General features: G+C 43.9%; 1 protein-coding gene across 16 annotated transcripts in view; it reads left to right on the top strand.

The window, feature by feature from the left end:
• The window catches only part of Atp8a2 (ATPase phospholipid transporting 8A2), a 592,551-nt gene that overhangs the window by 161,900 nt on the left and 407,393 nt on the right, over positions 1 to 23,258 (top strand). For 13 of the 16 annotated variants that reach the window (XM_076545122.1, XM_076545120.1, XM_076545119.1 and 10 more), the window contains exons 3-11: positions 4,220 to 4,319; positions 4,868 to 4,966; positions 5,774 to 5,819; positions 6,408 to 6,448; positions 11,511 to 11,584; positions 13,492 to 13,561; positions 15,237 to 15,364; positions 16,520 to 16,631; positions 22,194 to 22,359. In XM_076545122.1, the coding sequence (XP_076401237.1) occupies positions 4,220 to 4,319; positions 4,868 to 4,966; positions 5,774 to 5,819; positions 6,408 to 6,448; positions 11,511 to 11,584; positions 13,492 to 13,561; positions 15,237 to 15,364; positions 16,520 to 16,631; positions 22,194 to 22,359 (836 nt within the window). The remainder of the gene's footprint in view (positions 1 to 4,219; positions 4,320 to 4,867; positions 4,967 to 5,773; positions 5,820 to 6,407; positions 6,449 to 11,510; positions 11,585 to 13,491; positions 13,562 to 15,236; positions 15,365 to 16,519; positions 16,632 to 22,193; positions 22,360 to 23,258) is intronic. The other 3 variants (XM_076545127.1, XM_076545126.1, XM_076545123.1) reach the window with 2 other exon arrangements.

The raw sequence follows: 23,258 nt of genomic DNA, 5'->3' as shown, positions 1-23,258 counted from the left end.
GAAACAACCACTTTGGACTCTGTCTTAATTTCTTCTGTTGGTTTCTACCACATTTCAAAATTAGAATTTAGGGTTTTTGTTTGTTTGTTTTTTTAGAAATTTAGTTTTCCTGCATGTGTGTGCATATATTTGAATGTATGTGTATTATGATCATTTTGCTGGGGATGGGACCCAAAGCCTTACATATGCTAAGAAAATATTCTGCTTCTGAGCTACACAGTCCTTCACTGTGATTTAAAATTAAGTTTGGAAATTATCTTCATGGAATTCTTTAATAAATGAAGATTTAATTTACTGACCTTAGGGCTAAATGGTGAAGTGGTAGACCATGATTACTTCTTTTTTTTAGTATAACTTGTTTTCCCCTCCTTTCAGCTTAAACAATTTTGCATATTAATATCTCTATATACTTTTACCACCCAACCTCTCTATATTTGTATTTTGTTTTATTTTTGCAGTGCTTGGCATTGAGCCTGGTCCTTGCATGCTAGGTGAGCCCTCTAGTGCTAAGCTTCACACTGTCTCTTCTCTATATTTTGGAAATAATCCTGTCAACTGGTCTCTATGTCTACACTAGCAAGCTCTTCCCTAGACAGATTAGTCACTCTCTAGCTATGTTGTAAAGTGGACACCCCAGAACTTTCCGGAGTTATATCCCCAGGTTTTGGTTGCAATATATATTTCCTTTCTTTAAAAAAAAAATAGCTGCATATTTATGGCATTCACTAGGATTCTTCAATGCATAGGGAGCGTGCAACAATCCAGTAAGAAAATAATTACTCTCCAGTTCTGTTGATGCTCCCGGTACAGTAAGGAGCTTCCTAAAAAGCAAAAGCGCAGAATACCTTGCAGTTTGGCTGGGTATAAAAATGTGAAGTGTTTCCCTAGCTGTCTGTGTTCCTAGCAAGAAACCTAATGTCTAATTGATTTTCCCCTTTGCCAATGTGTTCTCTTTTTTAATAGCTTTGTGTCTTTAGGAAACATTTGTTATACTACAATTATAAATGTTTGCAACAAGCTAGCACCTTTACAGTATCTCACTCTGACTTGCAGGTAACTAAATTCCTCCTCCCTCCACTCTGCCCTATTAATGGCTTATGGTAAATTCTGCTGTTTGGAGAAAAGTTTCTGCTTATATAGGGTACTTCAATAAATTCTTTGAAGTAAACTTAGCTATCCATTGAAAATATATGCCACTCTAGATTGCTAGTAAGACAAAAGAGGATGTAAAAAAGCTGTTTAACTGAACTTGGGGCTCAGTTTTGGAACTGATTTTGTCCACCCTATTGTATGCACACAGTAAAGCACTTTCTGGCTTTCAGCTCAGTTATCTTGTTTCTTGGTCATTTCCAGTAACTCTCTCATCTCCCTACCACCCCTCTTCACAAATTACTTTCTGTACTCATGTCTACTTGTTTTGTTTCGGGACCTGCTGAGGTTAACCAGGGCAATTGGACACAACTAAAGGCAGCAATTCTCTTCCAGAATCGGTCAATAGCCAGCACGTCAGTGGTAAACATTGGGGCCCTATGAGCCCCTTCTGCTTCTGTGACTGATCGTTGTTAGGGCTAGTCCTATGTGAGCTCAGTGTAAGAGAGCACAGTTGTTGTGAGTTCATGATTACTATGGTGGTATGAGTCTAGAGCAGTGGTTCCCAACCTCCCTAATGATGAGACCATTTAATATATATATAATTCCTCATGTTGCGGGAACTCCCCAACCATAAAATTATTTTGTTGCTACTTCATAATTATAATTTTGCTACTGTTATGTATCTTTATGTAAATATCTGATATGCAACCCCCCAAGGGGTCATGACCCACAAGTTGAGAACCACTAGTCTAGAGAATAGCCTTCCACAGCTCTTCACCTCTTACCTTCCAGCTCTTACACACGTCCTGCAGTGTTCCGTGAGTCGTAGAGGGGGTGGTGACATGTTTTCTTTAGGAGTGAGCTCACAGCTGTCACTTATTCTTAGCATCTTGAACAGCCACAAGTCTGCATTCATCACTGCTTGTTGTCAGAGAGGCTTCTCTGTTTAAGGCTGGGGGCAGCTTTTGTCTATGAGCCTATGCACAGGTACGAGAATTCAGACCGCATACTTTGGTTTTATGCACAATCCTGTATGCATATGGGAGACTGGAGTATTTCAGTTAGAACTAAGCACTTCAATAGAATTTGACAATAATCTTCATCACCATAAAATGAATAAACAATAAATAAATTAACTGTTATATAAAGACATGGGTAAGTTCTTAGGACATTAATCTTTCTCCTCCTCCTTCCCCTCCTCCTCCTCCTCCTCCTCCTCCTCCTCCTCCTCCTCCTCCTCCTTTTCCACCTTCTCCTCCTCCCCCTCCTTCAAATCCTGGTAGTCTAGAACTCCTTAGTGACTTTCCTCCTCCTTTTCCCCTTGCCCTCCCCTCCCCTTCTCCTTTCCCCTTTTCTATCTTCTTTCCCCTTCAGTGTTTTTGACATGGTGACTTTACTGATAGCTTAACTTGGCCTTGAACTCATGATCCTTGGCCTCCCTAGTGCTAGGATTAGGGGTGTACATCTTCAAGCCTGGCAGGGTTTAGGGGTAGTAGCTTGATTTTGTTGTACTAGGGATCAAAGCCAGGGCCTTGACAAAGCATGTTAGGTTTCACCTCCAGTCTGTGAAGTGAGTGTCCTCAAGAGAAGGGATGGTGTCTTGTAGGGAGCTGGGAGAATGTGGGACTCCCAGAACATGGGTCTGAAGCACTGGTCTATACATCAAACCAGCATCTTGTGGGGACTTCAGTGTGGCCTTCTACTCTTTCAGTGGCTGTTAAATGACCTCCTTACTGTTGAGCAGATGTGTGTTTTGCATGTACGCAAGAGAAGAGGTGGTATGGATGCCTTCAAGGTTCTTGTGGATTTACTGTTCACAATTGGAAGATGTGTGCTAAGCTGGTCCAGCTGGCAGGTTTCTGGAGGCTTCTTCAGGGGAAAACACACTTTGAGCTGCTGGAGAAATTCAGAATGATCAGTTCCAGACTTTCTTGTGCTGGGGAGCCAGCACAGCCAGCAGCTCTGAAGATGCCTTCTTTTTCCTGTGTTCTGTAGCTCTGGCTCCCGGGCAGCTTGGTGGTTTGGGATGATGAATAAGCTACAGACCCACGTTTTTGCTGGGCTCGATTTTCTGAGAGATTGTCTCCCATACTTGTTCAATCCCACTAGGACACTCCTTCCTCCAACCTTGTCCTCTCCTGAGAAAGGTTGAAAGCTTTTGTCCTGGGAGGGAAATGACCAGGGCCCAATGTGTGCACCTTCACAACCAGCTGCCAGAGCTCAAGTCCACGCCTTGGACCTCAGCCACACCATGGGTCCCATGACACACAATATGTAGGGAGAGACTGGGTGACCAGCCGTAAACACTTTCACTGGGGTCATTTCACCCCAGTTCCCAGGTCCTACTGCTAGCCAAATATTCACACTCACAAGGAGAAGGGTGCTGGCATATGTTTGGAATTGCTTGTACACAGAACCTACACAACCTCCTCCCATACTTTTGGATTGTATCTAGATGACTTACATTCCTCAGTGCAATGAATGCTATGGAAATCATTGTTATAGTGTGCTGAAAAGGGGAATCATAACGAAAAAGCCTGTATGTGTTCAGTACAGATACAATTTCCTTTCAAATATTTCTTTTTAATCTATGAATGCAGAGGACTTGTATGAGTTAAAGCAAAGACAACATGATATGAGAATAACCTCCATGGGTTTAAAGGCAGAAGAGTCCTTTAGAATTTGACCAAATGTAATGGAAGCTAACGATGTAACAGGGATGAGATGGTAGACAGGTCACTCATTAAGAGGCTGCAGGGTGGAGGGAGAAAGTAGCCAGGTGAAGCCAAAGTCTGAGCAAAGTTTGCCAAGTAAAGGGTGCATGGTGGGGGCGAGGAATGGAAACTATTCAGGTGTGGGTGAAACACACAGCGTATCATGTGCACAGGGGTTCATTGAACTGATTGATATTCACAAGTGTTGCTCTTAGCATGTGGCTCCCAGATGGGCTAAGTGGCCTGGTCACCACATGGGAAAGTTGAGTGTTCAAAGTTTGAACTGAAATCACATTGGAAGCTTCTCTGATCAGCTGCGTCCCTCTACATAGGACATACTGTTGGGGGGCACATTGTTGTTATTTAAGGGCTACCTCTTTAGCTAATAGTAGTACTTTTCTTTGTATTTTCAGTACGGCCAAGTACAGCGTGTTGACATTTCTACCTCGATTCTTGTATGAGCAGATTAGGAGAGCTGCTAATGCCTTCTTCCTATTTATTGCCTTACTGCAGGTAATGGGTTCTTAAAGTACTTGAAATTTGCAAACTCAGTTATGTGCAAAATGAGATTTTACTAGCAAGTATCTTTATTGGAAAAAATGTTGGACTATTTGCAGATAGTTGCCTCCTCAAATAATCACCAGAGTGAACAGACATGATCTTTGTATAAAACAGACTTGGGAGAGAATTCCTTGAAAAAAGTAGTTACTAAAAAGGGAAGGGGAACTGGTTCTTATGGGTCATACTTGTCGTGTTCACTTTTTTTTTTATTAACACATATTCATTATATCAGACACTATATTCCATTGTGATATTTCAAACATATATACCATGCATGTATTTTGGCCATGAAGGTCGTACTTCTAACCTGTTTTTCAAACATATTGCCATGTCAGATAAACTTGCAAATGTAAACTACTTAGCTAGTTTTTTTTTTAATTAGTAGGGCTTTTGTTGTGTAACAGAAATGGACCAGATTAGTGAGAGTGGGGTTGAGCGCCATGTTTTTCTTCTCTGTGGAGATGTTCACATGCCACACTCTGTCTTGTGTTTTCTTACAGCAAATTCCAGACGTATCGCCAACAGGACGATACACCACCCTGGTGCCATTGATCATCATTTTAACAATTGCAGGCATCAAAGAGATTGTAGAAGATTTTGTAAGTTTTTGACTCTGCATAATACAACATCGTATCATGACATTTGAAGTATATGTGACCGGGTGAAATGCTTGTAACAGGAAATAGGGCTACAGCTAACCAGCTGCTAGGGGAGTAGTGGTGTTTCCTGGGGAGGAAGAGATACTTCAAGAATCCTAGATGCCTGTGCAGTGATTCTGAGGCACTTCTATGTCCTGGATCATTTTGTTAGAACTTGGCTGGTGTTTATCGCTATTAGTCCTTGTATCCTGCTTTGGAGTGACTGTGTTCAGGTATCAAATGAAGCCTTTAATTATCACTCTCTGTAAGCAGCTTTGTGCTTCTTATGCCTGAAGTAATTCTCCAAGAATCTTTCTCCTCACGCTTCCCTCACACCTCATTGGCTACAACCACGTTGCCATTATCTCCCTCCATCTCTCCATTTTGCACACACACACACACACACACACACACTTGATTCCCCTCACTTATATACTTCATGGAATACATAGTAATTTAACTTGAGAATGAAACCTGCTCTTTGTTGTTGGGTTTATAATACTGAATCATTGTTTCAGGCTGTCCACAAATAACTGTGAGGAAACTGAAACTTTGAAGGGCTTATAAATCATTAGAACCAAAAAGTCACCTAAGCTTCAGGTAGTCACATCGAGATCTAGTCAGTGCTGACAGATGGTGAACCACCCAGCTTAAATCTACAGCATTAGCATTGTAGGGTTCTTGGCCCCCATTACCCCCTGGTTTTACTGCTTTCCATTTCAATTATTCATATGGAACATTTGGATGTTTGCTTTTTTCCTGTAACAGAAGCGACATAAGGCAGACAATGCAGTTAACAAGAAGAAAACAATAGGTAAGCCACCAGGCTCAATCTCTCTTTCCATTGTTTAGGAACGAGTCCTGTGCTTAAGTAATGCTTGATCATGGCTATTGACATTGAGATTAAGCTGAGAACATTATCTATAAAATCTTTCAAGAAATAGAAGAGTGCTAAAATAAAATGTTAGTCTTTATAAGATATCAATGGGATTTTATACTCTGGAAGATAAGATTTTTAGAAATTAGCTGATGTCTCTAGAAGTGTCATGGCTCTACAGCTGTGGTTGTTACTCACTTTTCTTATTATTTTGGTGTTTGTATCAATTCAGTTTTTTGTTGCTGTTCTTGTTTCTATTGGAATTATGTAACACCGAGCCTTTTCTACTCCTGGGCTAAATGTAAATTTGGTTTGTTTACGCACACACATGAACTCATGTGTTGGAGAGGTACACATATGGAGGCCTATATTGGCATGGTTGGTCATCTGCCATTCTGCCAAGGATATGATTTGTTAGGATTAATAAATACAAGTTTCACAGAGCCTTTTTTGGGTTTGTAGAAAGCTGACATTTTATTTTGAGTCTCTACAATACTAACCAATTCATTGTTTTTTCTTTTACAGTGTTAAGAAATGGTATGTGGCATACTATCATATGGAAAGAGGTAAGAATCAGTTTTAAAGATAATGCCAGGAAATATTGACTTGGAGACTTGTCATAGATTGCTGATGTTGATGGCAATATAAAATTTGCTGTAAGGCCAAGGCTGTGTCTACTTTACATGAGTTTTCTCATGTAGTCTGCTTTCCCATGAGAACTGCCATGTGCTCCCTCCTTTCTGGCCCCTTCTGTAAGGACCTAATGTTCAAGTTGTGGACATCTTTATTCGCCAAGGATAGTTCTGGAACCTCACAGCACTTAACAGTTTCTAAACCCCATGTGAGAAACATTTCCCCAGTCTCTTGCCTTCCTTCACCTAAATTCAAATGTTTAGAGCTGTTATCTTTTAACTTTTGAGATTCTCACTTCAGATGTGTTTGGTGGAAAGATCTCTGGGTGTGAACAGGGTTCCCAGGCAGGGTGTGGAACCGGTTGCTGCTTTTGTCCTCAGAGTGGTAATAAGAGGGATTTTCCTCCCTGCAGGCTGGCAGTGTGAGGGCTGAGTTCATGGAGGAAAGATGTTGTTGTTGTTGGCTGAAATCACCTATGCTGTTTTGGGGTTTTGTATCTGAAAAGCCAGCAGGTTTTTTTTTCCTCCCAGAGACAGGGTTTCTCTGTGTAGTTTTGGTGCCTGTCCTGAATCTCACTTTGTAGACCAGGCTGGCCTCGAACTCACAGAGATCCGCCTTGCTGTGCCTCCCTTTATCCAGCTACCTGAGCTGGGCCTTGTTGGTGGACACACAGTGTTAATTTTAGAGATGCCAATCATTCTAGCACTCAAAACTGATGGGTTTTTCTTGTTGTTGTTTGGTTTGTCTTTGTTTTGAAAGAGAAAACAATGTTCCAGAAGGGCAACTTCAAGTACTGTTTCTTGCTTACATATCTAAGTTACAGTAAGTGCCTCCTGTGGCCTTTGAATGGGAAACAATGTTGCCAGTGTGCCTATAGCACTCACTGTGGTTTTCATTTGACTTTACCCAGTTTACAACCATCTACCCTTTCAAGAAAACTCCCCTTTGTCGTGTTTTGTGGAAAGCTGTAACCCTTGTGGCCTCCTTGGCCTCCTACACTTTGGAAGTTCAGTGTGATGGTTCTTGGTCAAAAGGCAGAATTCTCAGGGGAGAACTGGTACCCGTGCAGTGAGAAGTGGAGAATCCTCATAGCTCCTCCATTTCTCAGGGGTCTCCTGGCTGCTTTATCCTGAGACAGGCACAAGCGTTGGCCAGATGAAAAATGACTTGCATCCAAGTGTCTTGGCACCTCTTGAAATAGTAGTGGGACCTGCAGTGGTGAATCCTGAACCCAAGAGCTGGTGGCCCTATGGCCTCCTGGAGTTCCTTCCTGCTCCCACAGGTGCTTGGGGTATCACCACCTTGTTGTAGGCCGGGCTGGATACATTGTGGTTTTGATTTCAGTGCGTTATGGTGACCCATCTTAAATGGGTCTGTTAGCAGAGACCAGAGACTGCCAAGCATGGAGTTCATGCTGAAGTCTTCTTGTGCGGTTACCCTCAGCCATGCAGGCCATCCTTGGTACCCAGCACCGATCAAGCACACATGTGCCCTATTTCTAGAATACAGAGGTCTGGAGTTTCCATTTGAAGTTCACAGGAGAGGCTGCTGCTGGCCATGTGGGCGGCTCACTGCAGCCCAGTGCACCCTGCGAGCTTGGCAGAGCTTGGCAGGGGTCATGAAAAGATGTTCAAGACAGAGGGCAGGAGATACTGAGGTATTCTGGAGAGCCACACACAGCTGCACTCCTGTGAAGGTGTGACGTTTGTAACAGCAGCCCCCGGGCTTTGCGTGACTTTGGTCATCTCAGGGAGGAAGATCTCAGTAGTGTGATCAACTCAAGAGAGTCCTTTAGCTGCTTATAATTGAGAGATAGGAGGAGCCTTCTGAGGCTGCTGTGAATCCAGGGACCCAGAAGAGTTTTGTTCACTGCACTAATTCTTTTAGCGAATACCACACACGCCTGGACCGGTTGATCACGTGTAGGGACACCCAGACAGAAAGGCATCTTCAGGTTCTGAGTTAGCAGCTTCTCATTGTTCTTGAAACCTCTTAGCACCCGGTTCCTGGGAAGCCAGTGCCCTCTAGAAATGAGGGAAGGCTGTTTTACTTGTCCTCTTGCTTTGAATTAGGGGCAAAGGATCCACTTCTTTTTAAAAGGATTGAGTTTTCTTTCTGGTTTTTATTCATTGCTCCTTCTTTTTCTAAACTACTTATGTAAGATATTTTTACTTAAACACATCTTCAGTGCGCATGAGCGTCCCGTGTTTGCTCTGTGTGGTTATGGGACCGCTTGATTTGTGCCTGCCTTCTGCCTTCACATTACATACTGACTTGCGATTTGATGCTAACTTCACGTGACCCAGGGGTTTGGCCTTTGATGTCTGCTGTTCTTGCCTTTGATAAGCATTCTGCTGCACCAGTGGGAGAGTGGTTCAAACCCTCTCATTGCCCAACAGAAAATGAGTGGGTTTAGTGGTGGTGGTGGGGCTAGGGGTGGGACTGGGGCCTTATGCATGCTGGGTAAAAGCTTTTACCACTGCTCACCTCCAGCCCCTAAAAGAACGTTACATGGTACCTGCTGGTCTGTGTGATCCAGTCATTACCACGAGTGTAGCTTTTGAAACTCATTGCCATCTAAGTAGAATAGGGACAGAAAGGCACAGCACCTCTCCTGTACTCTCTACCTATTTGTGCACTAGGAACTGTTTCTCCGAGTCATCAAGGAATTCTCCTGACTTGGACCTTCACACTCACACAGTCCATTAAGTTACACCCAAACCCTGCGGGAGACTATGCTTATCCACCTGTTTCACACCTTAAGCCATGGTGCTGGGTTCATTTCTTAGTCTCAAAAGTCAGTGGAGGCCAGTGCTCAGTAGGCCAAGGTGCTTACTGCCGGCCTGAGTTCCATCCCTAGGCTCCACATGGTACAAGGAAAAAACTCCTGGGGATTGTCCTCTGACCTCCACACATCTGCTGTGACGTATATGCTCACACTCACTCATGTACTCTCTGTCTTTGTCTGTCTGTCTGTCTGTCTCTCACACACACATACACACAAATACACACACACACAAATAAATAAAATAGAAAACAATAACAACCAAAAAATCCAAGGTGAAAGGTGAGGACATGAAGTTGAAGTGAACAGTTAATCACATTTTCTTCTAATTATCCATACACATTCTACAGTGTACACATTCCATACACATACTACAGTATTAATGTACACACACACACACTTTTTAAAAACTAAATATTGTGTGCTGCCCATCCAATGGTGGTGCCCTCTTTCAAAGTGAGGGTCCCACAGCCGGTTAGAATGCATGGCTCATAGAGAATGCAGTTTTACCCTCTAATGGGTGCATACACCAGCGTTCCATCAAGGTACCCGCTTTTAAATTATGGCTGTATGGATAAATAGTCCGGTGGGTAAAGGCATTTGCCATGGAATATTGACAGCCTGAGTTAATATACCTCAAACCCACGTCAAAGCCAGATGTGGCATGTGCCTGTGATCCCAGAGCTCCTATGACTAGATCGGTAGCAGAAACAGAAGAATCTCCTGGAAGCTTGTGGGTCAGTTCGCTTGGACTGCGCAGCACAGTGGCAAACAGCAAGAAAGGTCCTGTGTTCAAAACAAGATGGAGGGAGAGGACTCATCCCTGAGGTTGTCCTCTGACCTCCACATGTGCACCATGGAATGCACATACAACAATAATAAATATTTTAAAAAACATAATGACTGTAACACTCTGGCTGTATGACCTCAGTCAGTGATTTTGCTTTAAGGCTCAGTTTCCCCATTTGCAAAACAGGAGAACTTAGCTACCTCACTTAGTTGAGCCCGTCAGCAGTCCCATGAGATATGGGCTGTTATCCTTGTACCATAGATGAGAAAGCAAGGCACTCTCATGGTTACACAGCAGCTCAGGGAGCGGGAGAGGACTCCATCCAGTAGCCCAGGCCGGCTTCAGAGCCACATGTTTATCACCCCTACCATAAGCTACTATTGAAATGTTTGTGCATTTGAGATGGGTGGATAATTGGAAGAAAATATGATCTTCATCCTTGTCCATTCCTCTTTCTCCTCCTCCCTGCTTCCTCCTCCCTCCCTCCCTCCCTCCCTCCCTCCCTCCCTCCCTCCCTCTCTCCCTCCCTCCCTCCCTCCCTTCCTTCCTTTTAAAAAATCCTTTTCAGGAAACATCACTGCAAAATTTCAATACTGGGACTGGAGTGTTGGCTCCGCAGTTAAGTGAGAACAACTTACATCCTGTGGTCCAGGACTACCTGTAACTCCAGCCCCAGGGACTCTGACACCCTCTTCTCCACAAGCACCTATACCTAGATGCAAATATATGCACACACAGACACAGCGACAGACAGGCACACGCACACACACACACACAAAAGCTATAATTAAGAATAAAAAATGCAATGTGGCCATTCCCCACTGTCTGCAGGGACTAATTCCAGGTTGATAATAACAGATGTCAAAGTGTATAAATGTTCAAGTCTTTTATATAAAATAGAGAAACATTTGTTTGCATAGAACATGCCTACGTACTCCCACAAATGTAAGATTTCTAGATTACAAAAAGCCCAATGCCATGGCAACAGTACTATGGTGTGTAGCTTAGGAGACAATGCCAGGAAAATCGTCTGTGATGCTCAGCACGCAGGCAGCTTTTAGTTTCGTTTGTTAATGCTATCGCCTCTCTTTTACTTTTGTTTTGTTTTGTTGAGACAAGGTTTCCTGTGCAGCTCAGGCTGGCCTCAGAACTACCAGCGCTGGGATCCTAGGCGTGCACCACCTCTCTGGGGCAGCTGCACTTCTCTTTGCAAATATTTTGCATTTATAGTTGGTTGAACTCACAGACGTGGAGCTTGTGGGTATGGAAGCCAGCTGTGGCACAGTGGAAACATCTGCCCTTTGTTCTTGTAGCGCGTGGCTTAGTTATGTACTAATTCTCTTCTTCGTGTATTTAACCACCCTTATCACATGTGAGCTTTCTTCCTGTTCATGCCTTCTGTCCTGTCCCTGGTCTCTAGGTGGCAGTGGGAGACATCGTGAAGGTCCTCAATGGGCAGTATCTTCCAGCAGACATGGTCCTGTTCTCCTCCAGGTCAGGTGTGCCAGTGGGCACAGCTTTTGAAATGAATGTTAAGGACAATAAAGTACTAAATGAACTGCAGAAATCTTGATTCATCTTTTCTCTTCTTTCCCATGAGTTCTCCTCCCACAACCCTGACCTTTACAAGCTGAGCATCCCTAATGAACTTTAATTTCGGAATTGGGGAGCATTTTAGATTTCAGATGTTGAGATGTTCAGTTGTTAAAGTCTATGCAAATATTTAAAAATTCGCAAGAGTAGAACATTGGGAATACTTCTAGCCTCCAGAACTGTGGATAAGTTAGGGATGCTCAGCCTGGACCTTTGCCAGTTACCTTCTCCTGCTGTGACCCTTAGCTGCTCCTTTTTGGTTTGGTTTGGTGTTGCCGCCTGTTCATCCCCTGAGGTTTTTAGAACCTTTCTGCGGGTATTGATGGCTTTAGCTCCCAGTGACTCGAGGGTAGTCCTCACCGGCCGAGACACTGATAAAGGGAGAGAATGTTCAGTGACACCAGGAGGCAGTGTAGCTGAGACTTCAGCCCTTCCTTGGTCAGTCCAGCCAGCAGCCTGTCGATGGTGCCTGTGAACAACTGTCCTGAGAATCTGAGGCATTTTCTCGTCATCGACACAGCCTGCAGGTGGCCCTGCTCTTTGCTCTTACCCCAAATGGTTGCTGCACTTTGGGCAGTTTTGTACTAGAAACAGTCATCGCCACCCAGGGATGTGCGTGCAGAGCTGGGTACTGCCACCCTTGGCCTTCTTGGCTCCAGCTCCGTATGTGAAACATATACTGCAAATAATGGAAAGCCGAATCCAGGGTGATGGAGACCTTCTGTTCTGGAGTTCAAGGTGATAGTATGCATTGTTAAGTCGATAATCCCTCTATTGATATGCTGCTGGGAAATGCAGGTGCCTAAGCAGTTTGTGTTTTCTTGGATCGCAGCCATTGTTCCTTGAATAAGATTTACCCCATGTTAGGAACCAAGGGATAGAAGGTTTAAAGATAGGACCCAAACCAATGGAGGAAGAAAGAGCCATACACAACCGGTGTGACTCATTGACCCTATGCAGTAGGAGTGAAGAAACTGTTAGAATATGTCAGTTGGCAGTCTGGTCAGGAAATTTGTCTGTGACCTCAGGTAAGCTGGCTTACCATAGATGGTTTGCTGCAGTGACAGAGGCTGGGGCTGCTCTTCACATCTGAGGGGGTGCTTTCTGTGAGCAGCCTAATCAGTGGCTTTTAACCCCAGATACCTTTTGTATTGGTACATGGAAAAACCAGGGCACAGAGAGCTTAAAGATCTTTCCAGAGTCATATGGCCCCTCAAAGTAGCATGTGGGGGAGGGGAAGAGTCCTTTCTCACCACTAACTCTACTGACTAACTTGGACCAGGAAGGAGGCTGGAGGTGGGAATACAGTGTATACTCTGCTCACTTTTACGCTCTTCTTAAAATTGATTGAAGAGTTGCCCTCTGACATTGGGGCACATGTAGGGAGACAATGGCCTGCCTGGCTCGGGCCTCTTCTTTTAACGCCTGTGGCTCTCATTTTCTTAAAGATGTGTTTGTTCTGAGCCTGCCAGGGTAACGCTTTTGGTCAGGGGCAGGAGGGTCCTCAGCCTGTGGGAATCACCCTGTCTCATGGGTGGGTTTTATTCTCATTCCTGCCCCCTTCGCATCCGTTCTCAGTCACGGTCCAGTCAAGACCAAACAAGCACGTGGAGATGAAACTGGATTATTGGTGTTGAGCTCCGCAGATGAGTGTGTAGCGCCTTCTCTCATCTGTTGCGTTTCTAGAACAGCGTTTATAATAGTGTATTTGAAGGGCGGCCGGCAAACGGTTCCCACAGCAGAGGTTTCATGAGCTGGGGATTTGTGGCGAGGATGGTACTAACCTTGGCCTTTCCCCTTCCTCATAGTGAGCCTCAGGGGATGTGCTATGTTGAAACCGCTAACCTGGATGGGGAGACGAACCTTAAAATCCGACAGGTAAAGTCACTTTGTGACTCACATTGTTACAGGAGGTCAGGCTGCAAATATATGGCACAAACACCCCCATGCACCTTGTGGAGAAAAAGTTCGGCCATGAAATGACACCTTAATCCCTAGTGGAAGCGACAGAAGTCTGTGCCCCCAATTATGGGGAAACCTTGTTGAGGAGGCTAGGAAGCTTAGAAAATGAGTTTCATCAGCTTAGTGTATCACGACTCATTTGTGTCTTCGTAAGCTCTGCCCACAGTGCTCAGGACGGGGCATCCGCATGAGGCTGACTTGGGCAATGGGAAGAAAGCTACTCTCTGGGCTTGCAGACTAGAAAGATCCAGGTGCCTCAGTTTGCATTGTGGTTGGAGCTACTGTTGTAATAGTGGAGAGCCAAGCATTAGATACATTGTTTCCATACCCTGAACTAGTTAGTCCACTACTCTTCCTCTAAGCCGCCTGGGGTCACCTGTGAAAATGGTTCACTACCATCTTGACCAACCCCCCAAAACCCTATAAACCATGCAAAACAAGAGATTCAAATCTTTGGGTTCATTTTAAGGACACGTAGGAAACTGTCCAGGCCGCTGGGCTGGGCGTATCTGAAAGCTACAAAGTATCTGAAAGATGTTTAAAGAAGCAACATGCGACATTCAGTGTCACAATGGTGAGGCTGGCAGGTGTGTCCAGGCCAAGCAGTGGGCTCTGTGACCGAAAAGGAGAACTGAGTTTCCGCAGCACATGCTGAAAAATGCCAAGTAATGGGCAACCAAAGTTTAGATGTAGATTCTCTGGTCACTGAAGATCTGCAGATGGGCCACCACCTTTCCAGTGCTCTGGGTTGAGTTAACCCTGCTTGAGCTGCCTGGCTGACCGTCACTGAAAAGGAACATTGTTCCGAAGCCAGAAGAGGAAGCTGCCTGGAAGGGCAAGACGTCGTAGGAGAGACTGATAGAACACAGCCTTACGGCACAGGGAGGGAATTGGGGGAGGAGAGAAACTACGATCAAATATATCGAATGAAATGTTTTTTTCAGGGACAAAAAAAGAACCCCATGACACAGAAATAAATTCAGCACAAAATAGATACAAATTTTTTAAAAAAATCTTACCACACAACTGTATTGAAAGATAATAATACAATAGTCGTTTCTTGTGGGATTTTATATTGTTGTCATTGTTTTGTGAGTTTGTTTTTCTGCTTCACAAAACTGAATTTAATAATTCTGTCCGTGCCTTTCTATTTCCTATGGACTACATTTTTTTTTTTCTGTTTGAAGAAGCATTGATGAGGTTCATCAAACTATTTTTTTTTTTTTTTAGGAAATATTCAGAATAAAGTGTTAAAGTTTTAAGAGTAACGAGTGGTGTACAATAGACTGTTAAAGGACCCTCTGTCCTATCTGAGCAGTATTGCAGGATGGTGGAGGCATCGCTTTCTGCTGTATGTTTCAATGCTTCAACTATTATTTAAATATGGCCGTCTCTAGCAGGGGTTGGGGCTTCCTCCTCTGCACCGTTGAAATCTCGCTATCTTTGTGCAGTCTGGAGGGGTGCTGTAGGACTTTTCACGTGGTCGCATTGCAGATGGCTCGTTATGTCCCTGTGACTGACAGAATGCCATACTGTGTCTTAGACGCGGATGGCAGTGTTTGATCTCTGTTGGCTTATCGTCCCGTTTCAGGGCTTGAGCCACACAGCCGACATGCAGACTCGGGAAGTACTGATGAAACTGTCGGGAAGGATAGAGTGCGAAGGGCCCAATCGCCACCTCTACGACTTCACTGGCAACTTGCACTTGGATGGGAAGAGGTCCAAATCTCCTTTTCTTAGTTATTTCTCCTCCTCCTGTTCTCCTCCCCCACCTTCTTTTTAATGTGGCCAAGAATTCCTGGAGCTTTGAAAAGTCCTAGTTTCGTAGTATTTAAAACAGTGAGATTTCTTCGTGTTTAGCTCATTTCTGAGAGACTGAAACACTGTTTAAATTCATTTAAAACTTCCCTTACATTGAAGAAAAGAACAGATTTTTGGAAAGAAACAAGCCAAAGACCTCACATGGGGTTCATAGAAAGCGGCTTATTTTTCTTGCTTGTGACTGACAAGGCCAAACAAACAGTTCACATTGCATTCAGTGGTGCAGGAGAGCAGCAGAGTGGTACTGGCTGTGTATTCAGCGTCCCACACATGGGAGGCATCTACTCATCTAGTAGTTCCTTGTTAGCTTTCTTCTACAAAGCACCGTTTCTATTTTACTAATTGATTTTGCCGTGCGGTGCCTTGCAATGCTTGCACATGCTAGACCAGCCCGTCCACAGTGCGCCTCACTACAGCTCTGCTTGGCTTTAGAAAGCTGAATGAAACGGGGCTGGGACTATGGCACAGTCAGTGAAATGCCTATTATGCATGCATGAGGGCCATAGTTTGGATTTCCAGCCTACATTAAAAGCAAATGCCAGTGCTGGGGGATTGGCTGGGAGATCAGCGCAGATTGGCTGATCTCTGAAGTCCATTGGCTAGCCAGCTAAATCAGTGACAGTGAGAGACTTCGTTTTGAAAATAAGGTGGAAAGATAAATGATGTTGACCTCTGGCTTCCACATGTGTGTACACATGTGAACACGTAGATATCACACACACACACACACACACACACACACACACACACACACACACGTTGAGTGGTAGATTGGTTTTCAGAAATGAATAAGCTTGAGGCTTTTTAGCATTCCCTTTGTCAGTGTTCTTGCATAACAGGATTACGAGGCATAATCCTCTCTGATATTTTATAGGAAAAACCCCTATCCTATTCTATAGTGAAGAATGGATAAAGCAGACATTTGGGGTGGGGTAGGTAGATTAAGCAAAGCATAAATTCACAAATTTGACTTTGATTTATTGTAGGCTTATGTAAGGGAAAAGGCATGCTTATTTGACAGATTATCAAGAAATGGAAATGTTTTTCTTTTAGCTCTGTTGCCCTCGGGCCCGACCAGATCTTACTGAGAGGCACCCAGCTCAGGAACACTCAGTGGGTCTTCGGCGTTGTTGTATACACGGGACACGACACCAAACTCATGCAGGTAAAATGTTTCCATGGAAATCTGTGCTGGCCGTGACTGCTTTACTCTTTGTTTCTCCCTTATTCTCCTTTCCTTTGAGGGTGGAAAATACAGACAAACCGGAAGCTCACGTTCATCCAAGAGTGTAAACTCAGGGGAAGAGTGACTCTTTTATTTCCTTATGTGACTCTTCTGGCCTTTGTCACCACATTCTTGGCCACAGACTCTCTGAAGATAAGTGGTCTTGATTGTCTAGGTTCAAGAGGGACAGTTGACTCTAACTCTGTCTTCTGGGTGTAAGGAGGACTTAGTTACCCTTTAAGAATTTCTCTAATTGTCCTATGAATCCCACTAATTGGGATGTTATAGTAAACTCTTATTACATGAATTCTAGGTCATTTAAAGCAAAGGAACAATGAACTAATGTTTATTCTTCATATACCAAAGAAACAGAATTCATTTAAAAGAGTTTTTCTCTTTTTCACTGTTAATGCTTTTTCTTAAATTTTTGTTTATAGATTCATAGCCCATATTTATATCATGACATATTTGGCCAAATGTCTTCTGAACTTCTACACGAATCTCTTTATCATTTCTTACATTTCCTCTAATACATTTTGGCATTTGTTGTATGACACTATTCCTGGAGAGATGTGAAGAAACCTCTGGTCAGGGAAATGATAACAAACCAAAGCATAGATGCCACCAATGTCCAACTTGGTGGATCAAGTGCATTTATTGGGATCACCTGTGGGAACATGGGTAAGGGGTTACTTAGAAGAGCAAAAATGACTCAAAGACAACTGCATCACCAGAGCCCACCCAGCATGGGTGATGGATCACAGAATCCAGAAATCTAAAGCACATTGCGCAGCCTCCAGACAGCTTGGCAGGTCAGGGAATGTCCTTTGCAGACAGCTTAGTTGGCCTGTGCCTCTTCCAGGCCTCTGTTTCTTCCTGGCAGTTCAGTTGGTCTGAGCCTCTTCTAAGCAGCTCAATGAACTCAAACTGTCTTTCAGTGCAGTCCTTACTGTTTGTAGATTCTTGGGAAGGGAGGGGCCTAGTGAATCTGATAAGTTTCAGGGACTTTCCTGAAGCCTTTGGGTTGTTTACCTCCCAAGCTCGAGTAGCTTCCCTGTAGAATGGAATGTTTCACTTGATCTTAGAAAATCCTGTGCCTTAATAACCTTCCCTTTTAGATGAAAGTTTTTATATCAGAGGAAATTATTATACAAAAGTATTGTATTTTGTTAATTCTAACTCTTAAAGAGAGTTGGGTCTTATGTAATTTCCAAAGTCACATTTGGCTTATGTCTTGGTTGAAAAATGTTTGCAGCCACTATCCTCTGAGTCTTGTACTAAAAACATCTGGGTACATTAGCAAAAAGGCTAAATCTTCACCTTTGGGGGCCAGGCAGGTAAAGGAGTAATATGGAAAATACGGAAAGTAGGGATGTCCTTATTGTGAACTCTGCCATTTTAAAGTTCCGTGGAATATGTAGGTGAGAGTCTCCCAGCCCAGGCTTAGAGTGCTGGTTAATGCAGTGTAGACATGGGAGGAATCTGGATTAGAGGGCTAGGAGAGTTCCTGAAGCTGAAAATGGCCCTTGGAGTTGAGTGACAGCTGGATGTCAGTGTACAGTACTCCCCTCTGAGTTTCGGAGGCTGAGGAGTTGTAGACTGGGAGACCGGTGGCTGATCCACGCAGTGGGAACGTGAGGAAGCTCAAGGGGCAGTCCAACAGTGCCAGGTCCCTTGATGCTGAGTAGAAAGGGACTCAGAGCTGTGATGGTGAAGGCAGACTGAAAATGGGGCTGGAGCAGAGAAGAATTCCATGAGACAGTTTCTCAGGTTTTCAGTGTTGGTGAGATTCAGGGAGGTGACCTGCGGGGGGAAGGGAAGAAGGTCTACATCCAATTGGTGTGGACTTAGGGGAACAAAGCTCAAGTAATACTCCAGGATCTTAACTCCAGGAGAGCTACCTCCGGTGCCAGTGGGTCCTGACTGAGGCACCCTCTTTTGGCAGAGGAGTCTGATTTGGGGTGTCACATGTCCTTAGCTGGGTAAGAGAAGTGGCAGGAGGAGAGATCCAGAAGCATGGAGAAGACACACAGCATTTTGGGTGTAACAGGAGGCCTCCAGGCTTAGAAGAATACTCCTAGAAGGTGTGTTGGAGGGTCACTCATAGCAAGTAGAAAAATGACTGGTTGACGGCCTCCGCGGCAGCCCTGGAGTGAATGAAAATCATTCAGCAGGCCTGCTTTCCCGCTCAGCTCTCTTTCATTCACAGGATTAGAACACTTAAAGTTTATTGTCTCTGAGCAGTCTGCGTACAAAGAGCATCTTGATGGATGGTTTCACGCTCCGCCACCTCTTAAGCAGCCCATTACCAGTAGCCACAGCAAACCTCTGGAGCTATGCTCTCCACAGCTTTTGTAATGAAGCAGTCAAGAGGCCGTGGGTGGGTAGTTCACATTTGGGTAGCGTACCAAGCCTAGGGTTTGGATCATGCTTATTAAAAGTTCAAGCTTTCTCCAAATTCCCTTGTACCCTGGGTGATTTTTCAGGGTATAATATTCTTCTTCTAGATCACATATTAATATTACAGCTTTGGAGCTCAAGCCAAATATAATTTGTATCAAAACATTCCCACCATGGCTTCAGTGGGCAGGATGGGTCCACGCCATTGGCGCACTTTGAGTGTGAGGGGCACTTTCCCTGCCCTCTGTGTGACAAACCTTGGCAAGACTTACTCCTGTTGACATACAGAGAGTGATGGAAAACCCCAGAAACATCTGTGCTAGACTTGCTGTGCCTTTAGGGCTGAACCAACACGAACAATGAAATTTCAAAAGGAATATAAAATAACACAACAGCTGGAAGCCATTCTGTTCGTGCAATAACATTGTGTCTACACTTGTGTTTTTGACGGCTGAGGGGAAGCTGAATGGCTTTGGGGTTCGGAAGCTTCCACCGTGTACCTTTTACCTTTCAGAACTCCCTCAGTTCATGCTTAGTGTAGTTATACACAGCAAACACTCAGATCGTTTCTGTTGGTCGACTTAATGGGAAAGAGGTAATCAGTAATTTTAGGAAACATTGATGATAACAAGGCATACATGGTTTTGTGATTCACATATATATGGAGTCATTTATTCCTTGGTATGAGGAAGGTACATCCACTACTTAAAATATTTATTTTTACTTAATATACATAGGTGTTTTGCTTGCATGAGGTTCTGTGCACCATGTCTGTTCAGTGTTTGCAGAGGCCGGAAGAGAGAAGAGGGTGTCAAATCCCCTGGAACTGGAGTTAGAGCTGGTTGTGGGCCACTCTGTGGGTACTGGGAATTAAACCAGGTCTTCTGCAAGATCAGTCAGTGCTCTTAACCACTGAGCCATCTCTCTAGCCCCAGGACTGCTGTTTTAAAGACAGAGCAACTAAAGCACAGTGTCAGCTTAGCTTACAAATCCCGAAAGAGTGAGGACTGAGGCTGAAATCTAGGTTGACACGCTCCAGACATATTCTGACTAGCATTCTGATGTTTGCTTTCTCGGGAAGAATAAGATGCACATAATTCAGGTCAGATTCCAGCATTTGCAAAATCTTGCAGTTGGACCCATTTTTATTGTAGTCCAAGACATCAAAGTGATGGTGTCCTTTAAGAATTTTATACAAAGAACTTATTGTTCTAATAGGAACTGAGCATTAAAAACTCATTGTTGCAAGTGGAAATGTTTTGGAAAAGGGAGTGAGTGTGCCAAGCTTGGCTTTCCATCCTGGGCATGTGTTGGAGCCTGGAGTTTTAGGTTGTTTCCTTGTGTTGGATGAAAAGTCTGTTTTCCTAACCCTGGTGACTGGTTGGATTTCAACAACTTTAGCTAACTGATAGGCTCACAGAAATGCCAGCTTTTGTCATTTTTTTCTTTCCTGAAAATTTAATGACTCTTAATTAACACAGTAGGGTCGTCGTTAGTGTTTAAAGAATTTGAATAATCAGTCTTATAACAGAACAGTTCCTGGTTCTCAACACGAGACCAGATGTGGTGTGCCATCCCAGGAGCCTTCCTACAGTGCTTGACTAAGATGGACTTTGCTGGCAAACTTCCATCTTGACCCTGGAGGACTTTTCTTCAAAGTTTATAAAAGACAACTCAGTAAACTAACAACAGAGCAGGACAAAACTAAATGGAGGATACCCAGAAGACAGTCTAAAACTCCTAGTGTGACAGTTCCCTAACTTGCCTACCTTCAGTGACATCCATAGTGCTCACACTAGACAGAATTTCTGGGTCTACAATGGAATTCAGAAAGATATGGGTGGATGGTTGTGAGGTGAGAGTCACTGTATACTAGACTGAGCTCATCTAGGAAGTCAGGCTAATCTACTCATATAAAAGTCCCAAGTCACCTCTGTGAAGTCCTTCGTTGGGGCCCATCATTGGCCCATCATACCAATCTTTGGGGATTTCTTTTATAGAAGGCTTCAGGCATATAACTATCCTGTTGATACTACCTGATGGACTTTTCCACTGCTGAGAGGTTGCAGTCTCACATCTTCCATGTAAGATGCAGTGAACCTGGAGTGCAGCTTCCTTGAACATCTTGGTACCCAGGTCCTAACACAAGCCTCAGCTCCTCTGTCTGCCTTCTGGTCTACCTTCACCCAACTCAAGGTGGTCCTGCCTTAAGGAGCTTATTTTTTACACCTCTCCAAGCTAACCTTTCATTCATTTGCTTTGACACCTACCCATGTTCTCTCTTGCTTTATTGATGCATTTATATTTGTGTCTCTTTCTTTTTCATTCCTTCTTACTAGAAAGAACATTTACACTTTAAAAATCTCTCTTATGCTTATCACAGAGCTGAATTATTGCTTTGGAGGTTCTCCTTAGATTTTTATGGTGAAGAATTATCAGTGTATTGGTTTCTTTTAGACCATACTTAGATTATCTAGAGCCTTCTGTGTCTATGAAAGTAGCTGATGTAATGCTAAGGTGTAAATAAAAGTATGGACTAGATCATGCAGAGTTGGACTGTCATCTTAGTCAATGATCTATTGCTATGAAGAGACATCATAACCAAGGCAACTACTTTAAGAGAGAGCATTTAATTGGGGGCCTGCTTACAGTTTCTAAGGCTTAGTTCATTATCATCATGGCAGCATGCATGCAGATGCTGAAGCAGTAGCTGAGAACTACATCCTGGTCAGTAGACAGAGACTCTGGTCTTGGCATGGGCTTTGGAAACATCTAAATTCATACCCACTGACACACTTCCTCCAACAAGGCCACACCTCTTAATCCTTCTAATCCTTTCAAATAGTGCTACTCCCTGGTGACATTCAAATATATAAGCCATTTTTATTCAAACCACCACAGGTGAGTCCTTTAAACTGGAGAATGTCTTTTAAAACTGTGCTGTTTACTCAGGAGTATGATGCACTTTTTAATTCCATCATTAATTTGGAAAAGAGGTCTTTTTCATTTCCATCATGGTATGTGATCGTCTTACTCAGTGCCTCCTTACTTTTGCCCAAGCCTGTTCTGTGATGGTTACTACCTTTCAATACCGGTTTACAGAATTCAACAAAAGCACCTCTCAAGAGGTCCAACGTCGAGAAGGTAACCAACGTGCAGATCCTGGTGCTGTTTGGCATCCTCTTGGTCATGGCACTGGTGAGCTCGGTGGGAGCCCTGTACTGGAATGGGTCTCATGGTGGAAAGAGCTGGTACATCAAGAAGATGGGTGAGTGTGGTGGTATTGTGTTCCCCAAAATATTGTGCACCCTAATAAACTTATCTGGGGTCAGAGAACAGAAAAGCCACTAGATACTTAGGATAGGCAGTGATAGTACACACCTTTAATCCTAGCATTCCAGAGGCAGAAATCCATGTGTTCAAGGATACAGCCAGGCATGGTGACTCACGCCTTTAATCCCAGAAAGTGCCTTTAATCCAGGGAGTGGTGGTAGAAAGCAGAAAGGTATATAAGGCGTGAGGACCAGAAACTAGAAGCATTTGGCTGGTTAAGTATTTGGCCTGGTTAAGCATTCAGGCTTTTGAGCAGCACAGTTCAGCTGAGACCCATTCTGGATGAGGACTCAGAGGCTTCCAGTCTGAGGAAACAAGATCAGCTGAGAAGTTGGCCAGGTGAAGTTAGCTGTGGCTTGTTCTGTCTCTCTGATCTTCCAGAATTCACCCCAATAACTGGCCTCAGGTTTGATTTTATTAATAAGAACTGTTAAGATTCATGCTACAGGTGAGTGCTGGGGTGGCTGCTGCTCACTTCTGTGGGACAAAGCTCTTGGAAGGTCCTTCCACACAGGGTCTGTGGGTGATAGCCACGCCCTCCCTCTGTTCCCATGGCTACCCTGCCTATGCCAGGCCTTCTTGGAGAGGAACAGATTAGGAATCATGAGGTGAAGTGAGGATGGGTGTATCTGGGAACTGTTCTATGCTCTAATGATTGTTTCTCAGCTAATTTTCAAGACACTTTCTCATGGCTGCTCTAGGGATGACAACATGAGAAACCCTGTGGATTACTACTAACTTAATTCCCAAACATCAGACCAGCTCATCTCCAGGCTCCCCCACCCCCACCCCTCCGCTAGTGCTATTATTGTCGTATATACACTGTGTGTAGGT

The sequence above is a fragment of the Peromyscus maniculatus genome, chromosome 9 (genome assembly GCF_049852395.1).
Source record: "Peromyscus maniculatus bairdii isolate BWxNUB_F1_BW_parent chromosome 9, HU_Pman_BW_mat_3.1, whole genome shotgun sequence".
Lineage (NCBI taxonomy): Eukaryota > Metazoa > Chordata > Mammalia > Rodentia > Cricetidae > Peromyscus > Peromyscus maniculatus.
Note: the sequence above shows the minus strand (reverse complement) of the source record. Positions and strands in the feature narration are given on the sequence as shown.